The 19,692-nt window shown below is 41.5% G+C and overlaps 1 protein-coding gene across 17 annotated transcripts in view; it reads right to left on the bottom strand.

The window, feature by feature from the left end:
- The window catches only part of Arhgef11 (Rho guanine nucleotide exchange factor 11), a 115,044-nt gene that overhangs the window by 37,560 nt on the left and 57,792 nt on the right, over nt 1-19,692 (bottom strand). For 8 of the 17 annotated variants that reach the window (XM_031374276.1, XM_031374286.1, XM_031374280.1 and 5 more), the window contains exons 2-9: nt 13,121-13,153; nt 11,866-11,880; nt 11,454-11,545; nt 10,478-10,576; nt 8,709-8,758; nt 7,973-8,030; nt 6,941-7,119; nt 6,231-6,302 (exon numbers count right to left, since the gene is read on the bottom strand). In XM_031374276.1, coding sequence (XP_031230136.1) covers nt 6,231-6,302; nt 6,941-7,119; nt 7,973-8,030; nt 8,709-8,758; nt 10,478-10,576; nt 11,454-11,545; nt 11,866-11,880; nt 13,121-13,153 — 598 coding nt within the window. Of the gene's footprint in view, nt 1-6,230; nt 6,303-6,940; nt 7,120-7,972; nt 8,031-8,708; nt 8,759-10,477; nt 10,577-11,453; nt 11,546-11,865; nt 11,881-12,063; nt 12,244-13,120; nt 13,154-19,692 lie in introns of those variants that run through there. The other 9 variants (XM_031374283.1, XM_031374288.1, XM_031374289.1 and 6 more) reach the window with 4 other exon arrangements.

Below are 19,692 nucleotides of genomic sequence, written 5' to 3'. Positions count from 1 at the left end.
ACAAAACAAGAAGAGAGAAGAGAGTTCCGTCTGTCTATAGATGCCTGCTATTCCACCATCATTTAGGATCAGAAAAAGGGGTGACTGATGAGAGACAGAACATATGAAGCAGCTGAGAAAGGAAACAACCAACCAACAAACCAAAAACCAGAAGGCCTGCCCTACACTCACCTATAGTTAAGGCTGGATGAGGTTGCACATCTGCAGATCTTCCGTAACATACAGTCATGTGTAAAATACTGAAGTGACATCCAGATGACTACACAGATAATGTCAGGGCAAGTGTAACATAAGGAGAGGAATAGCTTAGAGAGACTTGCTCATCATCAGAAGCTGATGAAGAGCGGGTACCATCTATGTACTCTCCTAACGTATCTGCAGCATGCAGCACAGTGAGAGCGAGGGCTGAGAAGGCTCACTAGATCCTAGACCCTCCATTTACTAGCCTGGGCAAAACTGAATACAACTGTCAAGAATGGAGATGATGAGAATACGATTAGGTAACATGCTCACCAGAGTGGCTGTGGCAGCTTTTTGCTGAAATGTTTTTGTACAAGAGGAACCACTAGCAAAGCTTACTAGTTAAACGATGACGTTAGGTTTACATATTCACTGACTTCATCTGAAGCTTCCTGCTACCTGCCAATCTTATTAAAATTCCTTATATTTTACATTTATCTGTTCCATGCCACCAGAGCCCAAACATTTGTCTCAGCAGATAATATCATCTGAGAACTTCTTCAATGTTGCTCTACTTCAAAACATCTGCGTCTGTACTGGCTGGTTTCATCTGTCAACTTGACACAAGCTGGAGTTATCACAGAGAAAGGGGCCTCTCTTGAGGAAATGCCTTCATGAGATCAAGCTGTAAGGCATTTTCTCAATTGGTGATCAAGTGGGGAGGATCCAGCCCATTGTGGATGGTGCCACCCCTGGGCTGGTTGTCCTGGGTTCTATAAGAAAGCAGGCTGAGCAAGCCAAGGGAAGCAATCTAGTAAGCAGCACTCCTCCATGGCCTCTGCACCAGCTCCTGCCTCCAGGTTCCTGCCCTGTGTGAGTTATTGTCCTGACTTTCTTTGGTGATAAAGAGCAATGTGGAAGTAAGCTGAATAAACCCTTTCCTCTCCAACTTGCTTCATGGTCATGTTTTGTGCAGGAATAGAAACCCTGACTAAGACAGCATCCATCTCTCTCTTCTAGTGACTCAGAAATTGCATCTTTTATCACTCCAAACCATTCTGATTGCTTTGGGTGTTCCTTAGACATCAGATACATTTAAACTTTTTTCAAATGGTTCCTTCCCTTTATCCTACCTTTTAAAGGATCCCTAAGTTCCCTAAATTAAGAGCAAATTCCCACAATAAAATTATTTCTATCAATCTAGATTGTTTTTTAAGCCACAGCGCATTTTTCTTCCTTTCCCTAACACTTAAGCAGATACCCTTTAAACAATCAAATAGCAGCAGATGGTATAGACACTGGATGCTGGCACAGCGACACAGACGTACAGAAATCTTCAATCCACTTTCAGGTTTCTGTCCTCTGCAAAGTGTGGTGGCTGACTTCAGCCAGACCCCAGCTTCAGTGATTATTTTGTTGCTGAGGATATCCATAGCTCCTTTCTCCAGAGCCATTTCCCAGAGGATAGAGACACTACCGAGATGCCTCATAGGCATGCTCAATTCCATCCTGTAAGCCTTGCTCCTGTGCTTTGTCTGACTCTACCCAGGCACCCAGGCACCAAATTCAGAGCCATCCTTAATCTTTCTCTTAGCATATGGTTTAAGTTTCCCCATGTGACTTCTGAGATACTTCTGACCTGTTCTCTTTTTCATTCTAACTTCTAGTGTTCTTGTCAAGTCTGCCATCACCTCTTTTACTAAGAACAGCCACCACCAAGGTTTTTTTTTATGTCCAGTGTGTGTGTGTGTGTGTGTGTGTGTGTGTATGTGTGTGTGCGTACGCGCGCGCGCGCACACGCGCCTCAGGGTATGTGTGTGCGGGTGCCTACAAAGGCCAAAGGACTTGAAAATGGAGCTACAGGCAGTTCCAAGTGACTCCTTGTGGATGCTGGGAGCTGAGTCTGGGTCCTCTGCAGGAACAGCAAGTGTTCTTAACCATATAATCATCTCTCCAGCTCTCAAAACACACTCCTCTCAAGAAAACTGATTTGAAAATCTTTATCAATCCCCATAACTTTTAGGAGAAATTCTAAGATCTTTAAGTGACTCAAATCGCTTGCCAACCACTGTCCTCTTCTGTCATTTCAATGTTTTGGTCACAGCAGATTGAACCCAATTCAATTATCACTTCAGGAAAGCACTGATTGATAATTGCATAAATTACTCATTCTTTTAGGCTTCTACGTGCCCAAGAATTATTTTAAAAGTTGCTACTGAGATATAATTCACATAATTTAAACTTATTGAAAGTATACAATACAGAGTTTTTAGTATATCACACAGTTGTGTAATCATTCTCACTATCAAATTCCAGCACATTCTCACTGGTTCTGTAAGAAAGCTGGTTCCTGTAAGCAGTCACTGTCAATCTACCACTCCCACTTCCCAGCTCTGGTAATCGAGAGTCTCTTTGTTTCTAAGCATTTGCCTAGTCTGTTACATTCCACACAGATAGAACCACAACATTCATGGGCTTTTGTCTGGCTTCTTTCACTTAGAACGTCTTCAGGGTTCTTCCATTTGTAGCATGCATCCATTCTTTTTTATGGCTAAATATCCTACTGTGTTGAAGATATACCACATCTTTCTTATCAGTTGATAGACTCTAGGTTATTTCCTTTTGCCTATTACAAAGACAGTTGTCATGAACGTTCACGTACACATTTTTGTGTGTATATGTATTTTCAATTCTGCTTGGCATTTATTTAGAAGTGGATTTATCTGGTTACACAGTATCTGTGTTTAACACCTGGAAGAACTGCCTAGCATCTCCACATGACTGTATTCTCTTATATTCCCACCATCAGTGATGCAAACAGATTGTGACAGTAAACTTGCAGACAAAATATAAAAACACTCCTCAGGTTTGTCTAAGGCCCTTCCCAGCATGCTATCTCCATTATTTTGGCTATGAAGGCCCTGATGACTGAAGCAGAGGTAGCGTGTTGTCATCTGGAGAAGCAGTCTGTCTTCTCACATGCTTATTGGCCACATGGAGTTCTTTCATTGTGTTTTTAGGGATGGTTTTCACTACATAACCTAGGCTGGCTTCCAAACTGCACTCCTGCCGCAGATGCCAAGTGTTGGAATTACAGGTGTGTGTCATAATCCAGCATGTATCTTCTTTAGAGAACTGTTCAAATTCTTTGTTAATTTTGTTTAGAATAAGAACAAACTTCTGGGGCTGGAGAGATGTCACTGGAGTTAAGAGCACTGTTAATCTTCCAGAGGATCTGACAACCTCTTCTGAGTTTTCAGAGTACCCGCACATACACATTCTTAAAAATATTAAAATGCTTTTAATTGGGAGACAGAGGCAGGTAGATCTCTGAGTTCCAGGCTAGCCTGGTCTACAGAGTGAGTTCCAGGACAGCTAGGGGTACCCTATCTTGGAAAACCAAAACCAAAACCAAAACCAACCAACCAAAACAACAAAGATTATAATAAATAAAAAAATCAAATAATATTTTGAATGAATCAGCTTCCTACCTGAAGTGGGTTTTTTGTTTTTGTTTGTTGCTGTTGTTTTGTTTTATTTTGGCTGTTGTTTGCTTGCTTCTAGTACTGAATATGAACTGAATCCAGGATCCAGGCAAGTGTTCTACCACTCAATATTTTTTTAAAAATGAGTACACTGTAGCCGTCTTCAGACACATCAGAAGAGGGCATAGGGTCCCACTGCAGATGATTGTGAGCCACCACATGATTTCTGGGAATTGAACTCAGGACCTCTGGAAGAGCAGCTGGTGTTTGTAACTGCTTCATTTCTCCTGCCCTCTTGCCAAATTTTTAACTGTTGTCTTTTCTTCAAAATTATTTTTATTTTACTATTTTATGTGTATGGGTAACAATACACATGTATGTTATGTGTACCACGTGCATGTCTATGTACCACAGGCATGCAGGGTCCACTGAGGTCAAAAGAGAGCACTAGTTTCCTTGGAACTAGAGTTACAGACAGTTGTGAGCACCATGTTGGTGCTAGGATTTGAACCTGGGTCCTCTGGAAGAGAAGCCAGTGCTTTTAACTGCTGAGCTATCTCTCTAGACCCATTATTTGTCTTTTTACTCTTGAAGTGGAAGAGTTAATTAAATATTCTGTAATCGGACCCTTGGCAGATATCTGACTGAGATATTTCTTTTCTTCTGTGAGCTGCCTTATTATTTTATTTTATTCCTTTATATATATAATATATAATATATATATACACATATATATATTAATTTTGATGATATTCATCTGTCTTTTTGGGGGATTGTTTGTGTTTTTGGTAGCATAGAGAAAAAACAGTTGCTAATCCAGAATTATGAAGATTCATACTCAAAAAGATTTGTAGTTTTCTTTGCTCATTACTTATAGTATCTAACATAACATAAATGCTGTGTAGCTACAATCCCGAGAAAATAATGACAAGAAAACCATCTGTACATATCTAGCTCAGATGCGGTCCTCTCTTCCCCATCTCTCTGGAGTTTTATACTCTTGTTTGCTAATACATTTTTAATTAAGTTTTGTTAATTACAGGAGATAAGGATACAAATTAATTCCTTGTTTGTACATATCCAGTTGACCCAGCACTATCTGCTAAAGAGACAAACACTATTGAATTGTCTTAGTACCTTTGTCGGAAATGAGTTGCTATAGATCAATGAATTTCATACACAAGTCTGAATTCTAGTCCATTGACTTACATGTCTAGCATTATATTGTAGCACAGTGTCTTAGTAATCTAGTGTGAATATACAATTTACAACACAGTGTGTCTTCATTATCCCATCATGTCTATGGCATTGCTATAACCCCGTAAGGGTCTCTGTAACCATTCTAACTCCTGCCTCTAAAGCTACCCTCACTGCTCTGACACTCACTCACTGCTCTGACAGAATACTTAGCATAGCACAAGAGCACAGTGCTTTTTTTCATACCTCCATGCCTTTGACCTACACTGTTTTCTCACTAACATTCCCCAACTCTACCTAGTCTTGGTTGGTCTGAAACACACTATGTAGACCAGACAGGCCTTAAATTTACAGAGATCCACTTGCTTCACTCTCCCAAGTACTAGAATAAAGGTTATGTGCTACTATTCCTGGTTTCCTCCACTTCTTTTTGTCTGCTAACCCAACCAAAACACCACTTTTACTGCAAAGCTTTTACACACCACTGTAATTGTTCTTCTTTTAAATTTTCATTATAAACTCTTTGTTCTTCCTACTTTCCTCTTACTATAATTTGAAATTTCCCCCATTATATTTTAAGTACACTGAAGACAAGAACTATCTGATCTCCTTTTTGTATACCACAGAAACTAAAGCAATGTTTTTTATATAATAAGTACTTATAGCATGACCCATTCCAGCCAAATTAGTCTTCCTGGTCTTTGTGCCCATCATTTTCTGGCCTGGTAGTCTCTCTTCATTCTCTCCATCATCAGTTAGACCAGCATTCTTTTACTCAACCCTACCTCCCAGGTTACTTTTCACTTCCTTGGATTCCTCTAAAAGCAATTTCAAAGAAATGCAATCTTGCTCAGTTCTACTCGTTTCTTACTTTAGTCTCTTTCCTTATTTATTTATTTATACTTCATCTAGCTAGCCATCCTCCTAATGGATTAACCATGGGATTCTGCTATGCTACTCACCCCACTGATCTGCTTTAACCAATTCTATTGGCCAGAGGCAATCCTTTAATGGTCTCCAAATAGTACTTTTTTGTTTGCTGAGAACTGAACCAAGGATCTCAAGCATGTGTTCTACCACTGGGCTATATACCAACAGCCCTAAGGTTTTACTATAATTGAATATGGTCTACAAAATTAATAAAAACTTATAAGTTGCATACACTTGTAGATTGCTGTGATAAGGGATAATCTCATGAAGGCAATGACCAGGGTTTCTCTGAGTAGCCCTGGCTGTCCTGGAACTCACTCTGTAGACCAGGCTGTCCTCGAACTCAGAAATCCACCTGCCTCTGCCTCCCAAGTGCTGGGATTAAAGGTGTGCGCCACCACCACCTGGCGACCAGTCTATCTTTAACAGTGATCTCACCTGTAATTCTTTCTCCTCCTGCCTTAGCATATTCCTGAGGATTTGAGTGGCATGCTTTTGGACTTCAGGATCCTAGGAATGGAAATATTCAGCAGTGAGACCTGGAGAGTAGCTCTTAGCTTAATTATCTTATATCTGCTCATTCCTGGGTGAGGAAAGGTGTTGAGAGTAGAATCTTAGTCATGAGTACACTCTGGATAATGTAACACCTTGCTGAAATGCAATTAACATAAAGAACTTTACTACTGAGCTTAGATAGCCTGGCTGTAATCAGTTTTAATAGTGAACTGTTTTCTAACTTCTCCAAATCTTCTCAATCTTCTATTCAATCTGGAAACCTGTTCGGTATCCTGCCCTGCATCTTGCTGCCGTGCATTACTGCCAACTGGCAACAATCTCTAACAGAGGCTTCTGTCCATGCCTGGGCCAAGTAGGAGGAGTACTCCCAGATGTCCTCTGTGAGTCTGCACACAGTGAAGGACACTGAAGATGCTACCTATAAAGCCACATCTGCAGAGGAGTAAGGAATAAGGCAGCAATGTCTTTTTATGCAGATTGCACTTTTAACTTTTTGGTGGTCTTCACATTTTCCTGGTCTAGCTCTGCTTAACATAACCCCGTTTAATTTAAGTTCCACTGAGGGAGATCATCAAAGAGTCCCTAGAGTGATCAGCAGGTGTCTGGAAAACTATTACCTGGAAAACTATTACCTGTAGAGGTTTGGGTCCAGTAATGTGTTGTGGAGGTGGCAAGGGTGGAGGGGGAGGTGGTGGAGGAATCGTGGGGTTAGCTCTGGGCCCTCCTGCCAGAGATAGGTTCTGCTGGAGCCCAGAGACACCGATGGAGGAAGGAGAAGAGCCCAGGAGGGTAAGTGCAACGTAGGCGCCGGCTGGAAGAAAGGAAGAAGAGGCTTGCTTGAGTACCAGTGTTCTCTTAGTTAAGCACAAAGAAAATTACCTTTCTCCTTTCATTAAGCCTCATGATCCTGTAGACTAAAATTTCATTTTTAAAGTTCTAGCCATTTGCTAATTTCTATCCTCCTGCCCTGCACCAACCACACTCTTCACATAGAGACCCCAACCAAAATCTCAACTGTAAATATCTCTGGAAACACTCCCAGTGAGCCATCTCACCCAAATTGCCCCCATTCTCTTTTTTGCTTTTTTGAGGTAGCCTTTCAATGTAGCTGAGAATGGCCTTAAACTTGAGATTCTCCTGCCTCCATCTAGGTGCCAGGATTGTATGGGTGCACTACCATGCCCAGCTTCCTTCTTTATCTCATTAAACTGAACCAATGTAAAGTGCAGCACACTGCCTGCCTAGTACACAACAGGCCCTCTAAATTCTAGCCTTCCACTCCCCCAAGGCTTCCCATACTCATTTACTTCCTCCGTATTCTGTCTATCTGACTATCTGTATAGACTCACTTGGCAGGTATTCCTGGCTAGAATTTTTTGCCTCTCTTCTGCCTCCATAGGTAGAACGTGAATGGGAACAGATGACAATTAAATGAAGTGGTCTTAGTAGGATATGGTCAGGAGGGTAAAAATGAAGACGAATAGCATCTACTTGACATCATGCTAGGGGTTTGCAGCAATTTAAGTTGATCACTCATGTTAAGACTAAAGATGTCTCAGTGTCTATAAATGATGCCTCTCGAGTCAGTAAACCTTCCAATTTGTCCCAGAGTCCACCAAGTCTTCTATTTTTTTTTCTTAGTCATTAGGCTCTAAACAACTCACATTTGATAAGCTTCACTACCTCCAGGTGTGAGCTATTGGTCACCATGGTGCCGTTTACCTGTTGGAGAGACAAATAGCATTGAGTATTAGAGGTGTGAACCTTTTTCCAAGTTGAAAATGTCATTTCCATAGGCTATTTTCCAGTGCTTTTCAGTTACTTCTGGCTACTTGTTTACTCAAATTTACATTATCAGTTTGTTCCTACTGGCTTCTAAGTTTTCGGGGATAAGATCTATGATCTCAGGGGATGCCCTGACTTTTTCAGCTACACCTGTGTATATCAACTGGCCCTATGGATTTATTCCTTACTAGATGGGCTGAAGTCTCTGCTGCTAGGATTTCTTCAATGTAGCCAGGACTCTACTCTGCAAAGACAGACCCAGATCCAGAATCCTATATCTCATGCCAACACTGTGGAAGACAGACTAAGGTAAGAACCCGACGGTTTGGGTCCTTCACTAGCCACAGCTGCTTCCTCTTAACCCTATTTTTTGTCTTTTGTGAAATAGGGATAAATAAAACTGATTCCAGAACACTTCAAGGTCAGAGAACTTGAAGAACTGAGAGCACAGAAGCTGGCCATCTTCATCCCCCTTCCCTGCTATGTATGGTTCTACCCCATCTAGTGGCTGCCTGAGAGTTAGAAATGAAATGGAGTATGAGATAGACCACCACACTAGACAGCTCCTGAACCTGCTACCACTGTAAAATGAGATAGAGGCCCAAGTTTACTCACTTTGATGATCCGGTCACCCTCTTTCACACCAGCTCTCATGGCTGCACCTCCTGAGGGGAGAAGAGCTGGTCAGCAGAGTCCTACAGCCACTCGATCAACACCACACCACAGTCCCTTAGGTCACTGTACCAGAACATCAAATCCTGGGTGGACATCCAATTCTGCTCCAGCAACATGAGGCCCTTTAATCTGGAGTGGACTACATTGGCTCACACCTGCTGCTCTGCTCGGAGAACAGAGTTCAGACAGCCAACTAAAATGGGGCACAGGTATGACTAGGCTCTGAGAGAATATACTTCTGTTTTATTTGAATGTTTTAAGATCAGATAAGAGTTATTTCTTACTATCCCATGGGAAACACAATTTTACTGTATTAAATATAGTTAGTAAAGTAATAAGAAGAATTAGAGAAGTGGATTAAAACAATAGCTTTCAAACTGGTGGCTTATAGTTCTTGAGAAGTTCATAAAGATAATTCTCCAGGTTCTTATCATGAGAGATAATAATAGAACATTCTGCTGAACAGATTTTCAACCCATTGATAGTCTCTTCATTTGAGGTAGACTATATTAAGGCCTTCTGATGTCAGCTGAGGAGCTCAGAAGACCATGCTCTCGACCTTTTCTACTGGAGGCTACAGAGTTTTGGTTCACCATATGGTTGTAAATAGCTTCTACCTTAACCTTAATTTATATCCAAGAAGCACAAGAACACTACAACGAAAACAAGTTAATGAGAAGCATAAACATTATATTTTGTAAATTTGCCCCAGGATGATCATTAAATCTTATAAGTTGTATTTATCTGCTAAACCCCTCACAAAGTGTATCTAGATGCTCCTAGTATGTCAAGTCTACCTTTCACTTTAGCTTTCAATTTGGGAACTAAGATTGCCCTCATCTAAAATGTATTATTTGAGGCTGGAGAGATGTCTCAGTGGTTAATAGCACTTGCTACTTTTGCAGAGGCCCTGGGTTGGTGTCCAGAACCATCCACTGTTCTGGGCACCAACTATAACTGCCTGTAACTCCAGTTCCAGGGAATCCCATGCCCTCTCCTGGCCTCTGTGGGTAGATTTTATATTGTTGTTGTTGATATTATTATTGTTGTTGTTATTGTTGTTGTTTTTCAAGTTTGTGTCTCTCTGTATAGCCCGGGCTGTCCTGGAACTCACTTGGTAGACCAGGCCACCTCCAAACTCAGAGATTGGCCTGCTTCTGCCTCCCAAGTGCTGGGATTAAAGGTGTGTGCCCAAATACTCGGTGGTTTTGCTTGTTTGTTTTGTTTTTTTCCAAACAGGATCTCAGTATGTAGCCTTGGCTACCCTGGAACTCAATATACAGACCAGGTTGACCCTAAATACATATAGATATCCACCTGCTTCTGCCTCTCAAGTACTGGGATTAAATGTGTGTGCTACAATACCCAAATGTTAAACTCAAGTTTAACATTTTTAAATTACTAGTTATTAGAAGTAACCTGATGTTTATATATTCAGATAAGATAGCTACTTCCTCTCTAATTTCAAGTTATTTGCTAGTAGACTTCCACACATAGCACATTTTTTTTTTTATTGTGTATGTATGTGTGTGCATCACAAAGTACTTTACCACTTGGCCTCTGTGATGCAACCAAGAATTCTAGGCTAACTCATTCATCTCTCCCTTAGGATTCCCCCATTTAAACATTCTCCAAGTTGTGTAGTACTATTACACACACAGAGCCTTTAAAGAGCTGTCCACTCTTGACAGGAGGGTCATGACACTCACCAGGGCGCACAGACTGCACCAGCACGATTCGATCTCCACTAACTGTGAAGCCAAAGCCATGCTGGTCCTTTTGGATGATGACACAGCGCTGAACAAGACCTGTTTGAGTGGGAGACAGGAGTTTGGGCAGGCAGTCTCACTGGAAAGCCAGTGCATCCAAACCAGCCAATTGCTTTTTAAAGATGCCTTCCAAGACTAATCCAATTCCCCAGATTCACCCTGTCCACATATACTGCTCTAATATATAGCATTCTTAGTGACTCTGTAATCCATATGAGAAGTGACCCTTCTCTAAAGTGCTCAAATAGTTCTCCCTTTAGGCCTGTATGGATGAGATTGATTGAAGAAGGGACAGAGCTATATCTAGCTGTGCTTCTCAAGACTACAGTAACAATAAGCAGACCTCTGTGTTGACTGAAGATTTTACACTGTTCTACTCAGTGACCACAGCAAATGGGAGACCAAAGCTTGTTGACTGGTGCTACAGAGATGGAAATCATGAAGGTTATTTTGGGCTGTTTGCTTGCCAAATAGAGGGAATGAAATGCTAGGAGAAACCCTTTTATGCTATCATTATTCATGCATAGTATATGCCACTGTCTTTACTGTGGATCTTTACTAGACACTGCACATATGTGACAGCACTCTGGGATGACAAGGGTGTGGGCCTAGAGTTACAGCACAACTGTTCCAAGCCTCAATGCTGTCTCCAGGAAGTGTGAGGTCGGCAAGTTTCCTAACTTTTCTCTCTACTTCAGTTTCCTTACAAAAGAAGTTCCTATACAAAAGAAGTATATAAAACCCACTTCCTAGGTTGGCATAAGGAGGTAAGTACTAATAAACCTCCTGACATAAAACCTGATAACATATATTATGTGCTCAACATAAAGTTAGGTGTTTTACACATGATTGTACAGGATTTCTCTATAGGGGTACACACCAGTGTCTATGTGCTGATATGTCACCAGGTAGTTACCTGTTGTCTCAGAGGTGTCAGAAGGCTGGCGGTGGTGAGAAGGGGATGTGCGTTCAGGTGTAGAATCTCCCAGAGAAGACAGGCTACTTAACCTGGAGAAGGAGTAAAGGAAACACATTAGTGAACTGAGCAGGGAGGGACCAGTGGAAGGAGGCTCTGTTAAATGGGGCCCAGAGTCTTGAACAATGAAAGATAACCCGCCCACCTTGTAACCTGGTCCATCCCAATAGGAGATTAGTCATGTATTCTACACTGCTGGCAACACCACCTATCTGTACTCCTGACTGGGCAAGCAAGTGTGGTCTCTTTAATACGCAGCAGGGTGTGAAGAGAAATACATTTGTAGAGTCAGATAACAAAGAGACAATAGCAGGAAGATTGTCCAAACATACAAGTGCTTGCTGGGTCTTACCAGGATGCAATGGGGCTGATGGAACAGAACGGAGCAGCGGAGAAAAATGAATGCAAGAAAAACAAATAGCTAGTTAGCGTTGGGTGATGATTTGCAAAAGAGGAGACTGAAAGGACATGGTGGGCCAGACACACAGAGGCCTCCATGAACACAGCAGAGCACTGAATGACTTCATCTCTTTGTCCCTGAAAGTCTTACCTCTCTAAGATGGTGCCTGGACATTTGGTATTAAAGAACTAGGGAAATGGCAACTTGAACCCTTGATCTTTAAAGACCAGGGGCATGTCAATAGCTTGAGCTTCTGAAAAGCCATTCATCTTCTGGATACGAGTGAAGACTAGGAAGCTGCTCTGCTGGTGACCACATACTCCAACCTCACAATCAGCTCACCCCCACAGCTGGCCTCTGGCACACTGTTCAGAGGTTAAGACCCTTAGCCTCCTACGAATCACATTTTACCAACCAACACATTCCTTTTTGATCTCTTCTTTAATTAGGGAAGATATAGGAACAGGCCACAAACTCAGAACACTGCTGTGGCGTGGCTTTTTAGAACATGCACAAGTTCACAGCTCCAGAATCAGTAGCAGCTGCCCTCAGGAAGGGGCGTCTCCCATCTTAGCTGTAGTTAGTGACTAAGTGGAAGCTTATGCACAGAATTACTGTGCACAATGGCAGAATACTAGAAACCATGATCTCGTATCTACAGAACAATGCAGAACTTGCCCTTATAAAACTGTGTCTAAAGAATGATTTCTATGATGCTATTAAGGGAAAAGAAGAGAACTGTGTGGACATTTAAAGCAGTAGATAAAAAGGAAAAGATGGTATGTTTGCATATTTATTATATAACACCTGCCACATTTTTGCAGCAGATAAGAGAAACAACAGTGGTTTCTCTGAGGTGGGAAGGGGTTGGCTAAGGAACAGGCACTGGGCTGGAGACCTCTCAGCATGCTCTTTGTTGTGGTGACATCTGAGCTGTGTGAAGATGTTAACTATTCACAAGAGCCAGAGGAAGTGGTGGACAGCTGTCACCCTGGCATTTGGAGGCCGAGGCAGGAAGACTGCTGAGCTCAAGGCAGTCTGGGCTATATATAACACATTTTAGACTGGCCTGGAGTATACGGTGAATCTCAAAAACAAAATAGTACTCCCTATGCCACCACCAGTCAACAGCAGTACCACCACCACTCTACACAAATTTAAAAATATGAAGAGGGGATCTCTTCTCCCCCAGAGGCATTCCTCTTACCTGGACAGGTGAGACTGTTTTTTACTGGCTGATCTTTGGGTCACAGAGAGGAAGACATCAAAGAGGACGTGGGACCCAGGAGAGAGTGATGCATGATAGAAGGAAGAAAGAGAAAGAAAACAAAACATTGACAAGACATTGGAGATGGTTAGTTTAAAGGAAAAACTCGATAGACCAAGCAGGGCTGGGAGCTGATTCAGTGGTGAATTTATAATAATGCAGATTCACCAGTTTGTCTCTGTAAAATTCCTCAGAGACTCATCCTATATGCAAAAGTAAGTACTAACTAGGTTGTTAGCCATAATATTTAACAGGAGGTATGACCTGCTGTATAACCATATAGTCAGGTGCTTCCCTGAACTGTTCTATAGGGCCTGCTATCTCACTTTTCTCCAACAGGGAATATTATTAAACAGACACTGCCAGGCTAGGGATACAAATAAGTGGATGAGGAAAACTTGTAGTTTTGGTCCAAACCCCAGGGACTACCAGCCCCCCGTCAGAAATGGGTCTCTCAAAAAAAGGCTTGTCAAGACTCTGGTTCTAACTGCTCCATTGCCTTCTTCAGTGTACCCACAACATCCTCCATCCAATGCAATTTCTGAATTCCTGAGAATGGCCGTTTTATCTTGTTCTTGACTCTGGAAGGAAACTGGATTTCCACATCCCTATCAAAACTCAGAAGATTCATTTGAACTGAGAAATACTGGTATGTTTTGAGTGGTGGGGACTGAATCTATGACCTTGCACAGCATGAAGTCTATCACTGAGTCAAGTTGGTCTGGACTGCATTTGAGCTGTGGCATGAATAGGGCTTCAAAACTGAAAGCAAGTATACATTATCTACTAAAGAAGACCGCTGGGGGCATGGGCTAAGATCAGCTGACCATGACCAGCCACTACAGGTTCCACTAAAACCAAAAGTAAACAAAAAACCAACCACCCAACCAACCATAGGCTAGGGCAGGTATGGTAGAGAACAGGCTGTCAGGTGTTAGATGTCCCCTCCACCTTGCTCCTGCCTGCATGGGCAGTGAACACATCACTTTAAACAGAAGGACTTTGGCCTGGTAAACAGACGTTATCGACTAAACAGAGACCTAAAGGTGGGTTTCTGCCTACCAAGAACTTCCCTTAAATTACCAGGAACCTCCCTTGACCCTACCCCAAAGGTTAACTACTTCAGACAGGGCATCTTGTGCCTGTCAATCTGCACAGCTGTGTCAGATCAAAGAACCCACCCACCCTGCTGGATGTCATAAAAGCCGCTTGCTTTTCTGTCATTTTTCTCTTCTCTCTAACCTTTGTAGTCTGATCCCCAACAAACCTTTCTTTCTACCAATAGAACGGTCTAACTTGGTTTTTCACTGTGTCCTTGCCTACACTATGTAAATATAGCTGCATTATTTTTTTTTAAAAAAATTAAGAGCTTAAAAAAGGAAAAACGATCAATGAATTGAAGGAAGAAGAAATGTCTATGTTAGGCCTGGTAGATGGAAAGAATAGCCAAACTTTAGGTCATTTTAGTTTCAAGTCTGAGCACACATTTGGAAGGAAGACCTTAGTGGGTTAAAATATGAGGGAGGAAGCGAAGGAAGAACAACGTAGTTTGACATGGTGGTCAGAAGAAAAAAAAATGCAGTTATTTTCTCCATTAAAATGTAGCATCAACGCTCACATTCCATTTAATTTTATCCTTAAGAGTAGAGATTTCCCCTCAAACATGCACTCTCTAGAGTTTTCTGACACAAGTCATCCTTTAGAACCTGTTCTGGTATAACAAATGCACTTCCTGGCTATGGGTCTGCTCTTCCCTCAGTTCACTCTTGAACAAGTGGAAGTTTTCCTTGTCCAGAAATTTCAGTTGGATCCCCTATCTGGAATACTTCCAACTGTCTTTGTGTATGAGTGTGTTATCCATGACACTTGGCACCTTAATAGGTACACTGCCTCAAGCTTAGGTTACAGAAACAAACTGACTAGCAAGTACTGTCACCAACTACGAACATGTCATTTTACTGTCCCTCTGCCACATCATTCCCTCAGCCCTTCAAGAACCTACGACAGACTCCTCAGGCTTTTCACTACGTGCACAATTTGGCATGTTAATGCCTTTCATTCCTGACTGCCTCTCTCCACTAGCAGATCCTAAGGAATGCTGGACTCACTTCTGCCTCCAACTTAACTCCTTTTTAAAGATATTGCCCAGTTGCTTATGCCCTTCCCTCCCTATCACGTTAACCTGCTCCACATGTGCTTTTGAATAATTTCAAGCAGTACTAAAGCTGAAGGAGCAGGAGGAAGGGTAACACTCTTCATCAGTAGTTCTTAACCTGTGGGTTGAATGACCCTTCCACAGGGGTTGCATATCAGATATCCTGCATATCAGATACAACCAACAACATCTGGTTCCCCTCACAGCTTAAATAGTTCAAACACAATCCCAAGTCCAGGTTCAGTCCTTTCCTGGCTTTGTAGTTCTCAGGCAAGTCACCTGGTCCCTCCAAATCTGATTCCCAGCAGCAGCAGCAACAACAAACAACAAGAAGTGGTACCACAACAAGTGGTACCAACAGCTTTCTTAAAGACAAAATCATCTCCTCCAGCAAATCCTTAAAGCTAGAATGTTAAAAACTGAAGCCAGTGTCCTCAGCTCCAGACCAGCTCTGCACATGTTCTCCTCAGCAAGCAGTGCTGTGCAGGCTCATGCCAGAAATTCAAGTTTCCTGATCTCTAAATGAATCAACTGAGCCCTTGTGACATGCATGCCGGCATCTCAGGAATCCACCTCTACAATGGCCGACGGCACCTCTGACTTCACCTGACAAATCTGGCCTCCTTACACCCACTTCAGCTTTAACCCCTGCAGGAGCTAGTGCTTGCTCATCAGTTATCCTTTAGAGAAGTGAGTCACAACATTCAACACCCTTCGCCCTTCAGGGATTCTCTGCTTTTTGTTTTCTTGAGACAGGGTCTCACTGTGTAGCTCTGGTGATCCTGGAAATCACCAGGATAGCCTCGAATTCATAGAGACCTTCCTGCCTTCTGAGTGCTCTGATAAAAAGGCATGTATGTGCCACAAAACCTGGTCCAGCGGTTCCTGTTTTTGACTGAACTCTAAGTCTTGAATTGAACATGGTTTGTGTGTGTTTACAAGTCCATGCCTTTTGCCACACTCCCCTTGATCACCAGTTGTTAACTCTTTGAGATCTACTCATTCTTCAGGGTTCAGCTTCAGATATATTTCAGGGATATCATATTGGATTTCCCTGGACCTTCTTTTTATGGTGCCAACCTAAACACTAAATTGTTATTTGAGTGCTTTTAGATTAACTACTCTTGAACAACTATCATGTCTTGTAGAGTACACAGTGGCTCCAGAACACACAAATATAGGAAATATTTGTGCTAGATATTACAGGAAACAGAATTTTAGATATCAAGGTATCAAAAGCATGTCTGAGTTTGGGTGAGCTTGTCCATACATATAAATTAAAATTGAATTCACAATTTCATAGTTTTAATAAAGACTAAATGAAGTAGAAAGGCTTTTCATGGACCTATGGAAGGGAGGTAATATGAGCCACTGCAAGGATACCTAAATGTGTCAGTCAGTCTTCCACTAGAAAAGAATTCAGTCCTATACTCTAATGAGTGAAGCATCTGCTAAGCAAGCAAATACACGTTAAAGTGTACTGGAAACTACAAATTAGCTCCAAGGAATGACTGGCATGTGTTAAGTGGATTTTACCCAGAGTACCCAGGGAAGGATAGGAGTCTAAGAGTGGCTCTGTTCACATGCAGGGAGGAAATAATGTGTATAGGCACAGAAAAAAGTAAAAGACACAGCAACCTTGACAAGCTGTCAATGCCATTGCAATTCAGAGAAAAAGGAAAAGAATTTATCAAGAAACAGAACTGAAAAGATTCCCCAAAGACATGAGTTTCTAGCCTGTTCTGCTGCTCTTAGGAGTACCTTAGAAAACCTCCTAAGTTCCTCAGGTCTATTTTTCCACCTAAATAATATGGATAAATGGTTCACTTGTTCTGGTCTTCCTATCTCATATGGCGGCTGTGAGAAGTAAGTCAGATCCAGTATGTCAAAGGCCCTGGGAACTGGAAAGCAACACAGCAATGTTAGGAAGAAGAATGACATCAGGACAGAGGCAGGCTGCACACATACAATCTTTACATGTAAGGGGGGTTCTGGATTTTACTTATAGTCATAGCACTATCTAATAAGATCAGATAGAGCTTTAAAAAGGGAAGCCTGACTACCAGTGACTAGAATGTACTGCAGAGAAAACACCGGAGGCTCAGTGACTAAGTATGGCAGAGGACATTCACCTGAAGGGGGCACTAGCAATCAGAACATGCCAGAAAGGCAAGTGAGAGCGTCCCAAGGGCAGGCTGCTGGGTGCACTTTCTGGCCTTGCCTTGCACTATTCAAATAGCATGTGTTAAAGAGTACTGGCCAAACTGTACTTGGTTCATACTAAAATATGCTGTAAAAATAAAATATACACCAGATTTCAATAATTTAGTCAAAATAACCCCAGTCTCAATGATCTTTTTTTTTCTCCCCAAGACAAAGTTTATCTGTGTAGCCCTGGCTATCCTGGAACTCCTGTAGACCATACTAAGCCACACAGTGGCTTCTATTTCGTGAACCATGCTCTGCCCTTTTCTGCAATCAGAGCCTCTAGCTCTTCAGACTAAGGGAAGGGAGAGTCACTCTTCCAGTTGACTTCACTATGGTACCTGGCAGGTATTTCTTGTCATGAATTTCAGTCATGAAAGTGTTGTAGACTGTTGTAGATGTGTTATAGACCACAAATGTCAACCTAGAGTATTATACCCAGCAAAACTTTCAATCACCAGAGATGGAGAAATTAAGATATTCCACGATAAAGTCAAATGTAAACATCTACAAATCTAGCCCTACAGGGGGAAAAAAATCCCTCCAACCTAGGCAGGTTAAAATTACACCCACGAAAATAGAGAATAAATAATCTCACATCAGCAAGCAAAATAATCAGCAATGAGGAATCAACAATCATTGGTCATTGATATTTCTCAATATCAATGGTCTCAATTTCACAATAAAAAGACACAGACTAACAGAATGGATGCAAAAACAGGATCCATTCTGCTGCACTCAAGAATACCTGAACATCAAAGATAGACATTAATTACCTCAGGGTAAAGGGTTGGAAAAAGATATTCTAAGCAAATGGACCTAAGAAACAAGCTGGTCTACTATTTTAATATCTAGCAAAATAGACTCAAACCAAAATTAACCAAAAGTCTGAGGAAGAAACTACATATTCATCAAAGGAAAATCCACTAAGGTGACATTTCAATCAATTCTTAACAACTATGGCCCAAATACAAGGGCATTCAAGTTTGTAAAAGAAACACTACTACAGCTTAAATCATATATTGACCCTCACACACTGGGTCACAGACTCCGAATAGTGGGAAACTTCAACACCCTACTCTCATCAATGGACAGGTCATCCAGACAACTAAACAGAGAAATACTGGAGCTAACAAACATTATAAACCAAACGGATCTAACATATGTGGTTACAAAGCAAGTTTCAACAGATATAAGAAAACTGAAATTATTCCCTATACCCTATCAGACCACTATGAATTAAAGCTGGATATCAACAACAACAGAAAGTTTACAAACTCATGGAAACAGAAAGACTCTCTATTGAATGACTACTGTGTCAAAGCAAAAATAAGAAAGGAATTAAAGACTTTCTGGAATTCAATGAAAATATACAATATGCCCAAACTTGTAGAACACCATCAAAGTGGTTCTAAGAGGCAAATACATAGGACTAAGTGCATGTACACACACACACACACACACACACACACACACACACACACACACCCCTGGAGAGCTCTCATATTGGCAACTTAACAGCACACCAGAAAGCTCTAGAACAAAAAGAAGTAATTACACCCAAGAGTACTACACAGCAAGAAATAATCTGAGGATTGAACTCAATAAAATACAAAGAAAACAATAAAAAAATTCAATGAAACAAGGAATTCATTCTTTGGGAAAATCAACAAGATAGACAAACCCAAACTAGTTATTAAAAGGCAGAGACTCTCTAAATGAACAGAATCAGAAATAAAAAGGGAGACATAACAACAGAATTGAAGGAAATCCAGAGAATTATAAGAACATACTTTAAAAACATGTACTCCACAAAATTGGAACGTCTAAAAGAAATGGATAATTTTCTCAATAGGTACCTATGGTGGGTTGTGTATCCTTGTCCCAGGGAGTGGCAGTATTATAAGGTGTAGCTCTGCTGGAGTGGGCATGGCCTTGTTGGAGGAGGTGTGTTACTGTGGGTGTGAGCTTTAAGACCCTCATTTTAGCTGCCTGGAAGCCAGTATTCTGCTAGCAGCCTTCAGATGAAGATACAGAACTCTCAGCTATATCTTCATAAACACTTCCTGCACCATGCCTGCCTGGACGCTGCCATGTTCCTGCCTTGATGATAATGGACTGAACCTCTGAGCCTGTAAGCCATCCCCAATTA

Source organism: Mastomys coucha, unplaced genomic scaffold, assembly GCF_008632895.1.
Source record: "Mastomys coucha isolate ucsf_1 unplaced genomic scaffold, UCSF_Mcou_1 pScaffold16, whole genome shotgun sequence".
Classification (NCBI taxonomy): domain Eukaryota; kingdom Metazoa; phylum Chordata; class Mammalia; order Rodentia; family Muridae; genus Mastomys; species Mastomys coucha.
This window is presented reverse-complemented; position numbering and strand designations above follow the sequence as displayed.